Source organism: Cibotium barometz, chromosome 25, assembly GCF_041138505.1.
Source record: "Cibotium barometz isolate CiBa-2024 chromosome 25, ASM4113850v1, whole genome shotgun sequence".
In the NCBI taxonomy this organism is placed as follows: domain Eukaryota; kingdom Viridiplantae; phylum Streptophyta; class Polypodiopsida; order Cyatheales; family Cibotiaceae; genus Cibotium; species Cibotium barometz.
In genome coordinates, this window is record NC_141070.1 from 8,576,872 (window position 1) to 8,581,370 (window position 4,499).

General features: G+C 38.8%; 1 protein-coding gene across 1 annotated transcript; it reads left to right on the plus strand.

Annotated features, from left to right (window-relative positions):
- The first annotated feature begins 1,182 nt into the window (after positions 1 to 1,182).
- Positions 1,183 to 4,064, plus strand: LOC147624211 (protein PHR1-LIKE 2-like). The gene is made up of 7 exons (XM_086819909.1): positions 1,183 to 1,355; positions 1,828 to 2,056; positions 2,170 to 2,246; positions 2,329 to 2,407; positions 2,509 to 2,584; positions 3,254 to 3,317; positions 3,505 to 4,064. Exons 2-7 carry the CDS (start codon positions 1,828 to 1,830, stop codon positions 3,946 to 3,948), a joined length of 969 nt encoding a protein of 322 aa, XP_086676035.1. The 5' UTR covers positions 1,183 to 1,355; the 3' UTR covers positions 3,949 to 4,064.
- The last annotated feature ends 435 nt before the right edge of the window (positions 4,065 to 4,499 follow it).

The window sequence follows — 4,499 nt, forward strand, 5'->3', positions numbered from 1 at the left end:
GATGAAAGATAAATTGAAGGATTAAAAACAAGAAGAAGCATTGTAAGAAATGTTGTAATAAACATACTGAAGCATGTTAGACGATGCCTTTAATGCTTCATAGTAGTTGTTTTATCATTCATAAGATGCCGAAATCAACCTTTTCATTCTAATAAATAATCATAATGAACTATGTTAGTAGATAATACCTTTAGCTCATCATAGTAGTTGTTTTATTATTCATAAGATGCCCATATCAACCTTTTTGTTCTTATGTGTCTACACTATTAAGGATAGATGTATACATTGGTTTTATATGTATACATTAGGTGGTTACACATAGATGTATACATTGGCTTTATATGTATACATTAGGTGGTTACACATAGATGTATACATTGATTTCATATGTATGCATTAGGTGGTTACGCATGTGCGGCGCCCTCATAAACTATCCACTCTCAAAGGCATGAACCAAAAGAATCTTTGTATTTCTCTCATGTTTAGAAATTGAAGCCATCCATTTATTTTCTATAGAGCTGGCAAGAGATAAAGTCCAAAGAACTACTATGCGAAATGACAATTGAGCTTTAACTATGAATCGCTTACTTAAGACGCAACCGTGGACTAGTAAGGGAAAGTGAAATGAATATTGACAAACATGCATGATGGCAATATGATATAGAAGGTAATGATTATGTTGAGAGAAGGGGGGAAGTGGGGAAATAACTGATATGATGGACTCTTTGCCGAGTATTTTATGAGAGTGAGAGGATGGAGATTTGAAAAGGTGGAAACCTAGCCAATATTAAAAACCATGATAATGAGTGTTAGCATTTTGCTCAATCCACGGAACGTGTATTTTTGATGGATGCAATGGAGGCATGTAAAAGTAGATAGAGGGCATACCTAAAGGACCAAGAAGGACTCTCTTGCCGACATCTTGAGGGATTGAAGATGCTCATTAGTATGGTAAGCATGGGGTGCTCTCTGTGGTGCATCCCACTACGTGTGATTGGGAGAGAAAGATGCCATCTTGAGAACGCCACCATGGGAGATGGGACCGTCTCTTTTGGCAACATTGATTAAAAAAGCAAAAGGGGCAAAAGAGGTGGGGACGACTGCCAACCTTCTTCTTCTTTTTACTCCTCTCGAAAATAAAAGGCCTAAATGCATGTTGTGGGTTGCTGGGAAAAGCTTGCCTCCTTTCTCGTCGAGAAACATTAAGCATCATTGGCCTCCTCCCCCTCCTCCTCCTCCTCCTCCCTCCCTCCCTCCCTCTTCTTCACCATATTCTCGTATTATTGATAGCTTTGGCTGAGAATAAACGGACCGTTTCAAAGCTGGAATCGGCTCTATTCCTCAACTCACTCCTTGTAATTCATCATCTTACACAGAATCGAATAGAATTGCTTCTAGATATGCGTGAGATATTTAAATAATTAGGGAACTCATAGGATTGTTGATTCTCTTATTCTCTGCATGCTCGGAGCTGATATAGAAAGATTGTGAAGTATTAATGGTGCAAATAATGCAACAGCTAGCGTGCTGATTCTCTTATTATATAGAGCATGTAGGCTAGGAACTTGAAACTCAGAACGATGTGACATATTGATGGTGCAAATAATTATGCAATAATTTGTAGGTAGATTCAAGGAGTTACTTGACCAGGAAGTATTAATGATGATGAGCAGTAATGTGTGTGTGTGTGTGTGTGTGCGTGTGTGTGGTGGGGCGAGGGGGTGCGTAGTCTACCTAAGCTCTTGATTAAGCACTGTTATTAAGGGTTGTAAAGTAATAATGATGAAGGGATTAAATGATATGGTTGCATGGCCGGCCGGGCTGCAGATGAATTCGGCACAGTATTTAAATTACGCAGATCAGTTTATACTGAGCGCCCATCAGCTGAATCAACCAGGTACGGCTCATATGCATGATCAGCATGGGTTGATGATGTCTAGTTTGTCCGGGGACATTGCCGTCATGTGCTCGCCGGACCCAAAGCCAAGGCTCCGCTGGACGCCCGAGCTTCATGAGCGCTTCGTAGACGCAGTCACCCAGCTTGGAGGTGCCGACAGTGAGTACTAATTAAGACTCTAAATATTGTCTTAGACACTAATCGTAAGAATTAGCTATTTTGATGACTTGTTTATTCTAGAATCTCAGCTGCGTGGTGCATTGCTGGTGCAGAGGCCACGCCAAAAACTGTCATGAAAGCAATGAACGTGAAAGGGCTGACCCTCTACCACCTCAAAAGCCATCTCCAGGTAGAGATACCGATAGTTACACTAAATTGTAAGCGGATTACCACTAGCTTACTTTCCACTAATCCTCTGCTTAATTCACTAGAAATACAGGCTTGGCAAGAAGGCTCAACGCGACGCAGGCACTACAGCATTAGAGGGTAACCCGAGGGAGCCACCAGCTGGTAGGGTGCTTAGAGATTTCCGCTCAGCTGTTGAAATTGATATAAATAATTTGCGTAGAATTGTCTGTGTTGATAAAAACTGTCGTAACCTTGGATTTCAGCTGGACAATGTGAAGTCCCGGTCCCTGAAAATGAGACTAATATCAATGATACGGCTGCGCCACGGATCCCAAAGCCGTGAGTAACTACTTACATTTATGGCGTCGTGCTGATTGCTAATTACACACCATTTTACAACCAGTGTTCACAGAAAACATTTGGTTAACCAACTAGTGCTAGCTCCTCTTGTAGAGCTTTGGTCTCTACTCCAAGGTCTTGTGTTCAAGTCTTGAGGGCCTCGTTAGGTATCTACCCTTGATGGGTTGATTATAAGCATGTACGATGGGTTCGCAAGCCCTCATCTGGCTAGGTGTGTGTATTTCTAAAATTTCCTATACCTTCGAAAAAAAGAAAAAAAAAGAAAACATTTTGTTTAAGAGATCCAAACTTGAAATTTTTAAAGGTTTTTATTGAAATTTTACAGGTTTTAAGCATATATATATATATATATATAACTAAAATGCCTTAAAATTTGTAGGTTTTAAAACCTCCTATTTTCAAATTTGAAGGTTAACTTTTGGAATTTTTCATTCACCTTGACATTAAACCTCGGTTTTTCCTGTGCACTGTTTACAACAAAGGAACAATCCCCATGGCACAAATATCCTTGCCACTTCAAGGAGCTCTTAAAAATCTATTGAATGTGATCAAATTTCTACTCACGTAATCAAAGGCTTGCAAAACTAGCCATCTGTCACCTTAACTTTTCAACCTTAATGCTCACCCTTAACTTTTCGATTGATGCAGGGAAGGAGTGGTAGAAATCGGTGATCAAGTGGAATCACACAAAAGAATCTATGAACAAATTGAGGTGAGTGTGTTTTCTCCCCTCTCTCTCTCTCTCTCTCTCTCTCTCTCTCTCACACACACACACACACACACATCTATTTCCATAATTCCACATACCATAAGCATGTTAGACTTTTGTTGATCCTAGAGATCTTTGGACATAGCCATACGAGTAAAAACAAACATCCAATTTTATATCCTTGATGTAGGTTCAACGAAATCTCAAACAAAGGATAGAAGTGCAAAGCAAGTATTTACAATGTGTCTTAGAGAAAGCACAAGATGCATTCTCTTCTCAAGATGCATTGTCTTCTCAAGTCAATAGCAACAACTTTGATGAGCTATCAATGCTTTGCTTAAGTGATCATCAACTAGAGGTGCTAGACTTTGGTGATGGCTCGTTTTCTCCAAGTGTTTTTTCTTATGACAAAAGTATGGACCTTAACAAGAGAGGAGTGATTAATAATACGTCTACAATGCCATTAATGCATGAGATGGTGAGCTTTCCACAAGAGGAAGGAAACCTCCAGCCGACCTTCTTGAGCACATCGTTTACAAGCTTTCTACATGATGAGCATCTTCACTCTAGTGGAAATGGAGATGCATTTCGATCTCCATATACCTCACAACTCCATTTAAATGTAAGTTCTTAAAAATAACTACATCATTTTACTTCTAGAGTTAAGCTAGCATCATTGTAATCCCCCTTTATACAAAACATCGATCATTAATGTGGCGATGTATCATTTCAATAAAAGTTACTTCTAGAGTTGAGCTAGCATCATTGTATTGCCCCTTTAAGTAAAAGTCGGCGTATATGTAATTGCAGATTTACATTAATCTAGATAGCTTCCAAACCCAAGCCGCCTATGATTGAAAGAGGAACAAGTATAATAAACTTATAGGGATAAAGCTAGGGATTTCTTCAAAATATTGTAAATTTATTTACACATACTAGTGTGAAATTCCTACATGCCGCTGTTCAATGTGCAAACCACACATTAATAGAAAAGTTATTACTCTTGGATTTTAATACTACACTAAAGGTTTAATGTGAAAAAATCATACATATGTACCCTCTTGTGGCATTGTCTATATTCTACAATTATTATGATATCTTATTATTGGATGCATCATAGTATGGCTATGTGAGCCCTAGCTATATTCCAAAGGCAATGTAAAGCATCATTGACAATTATGTATC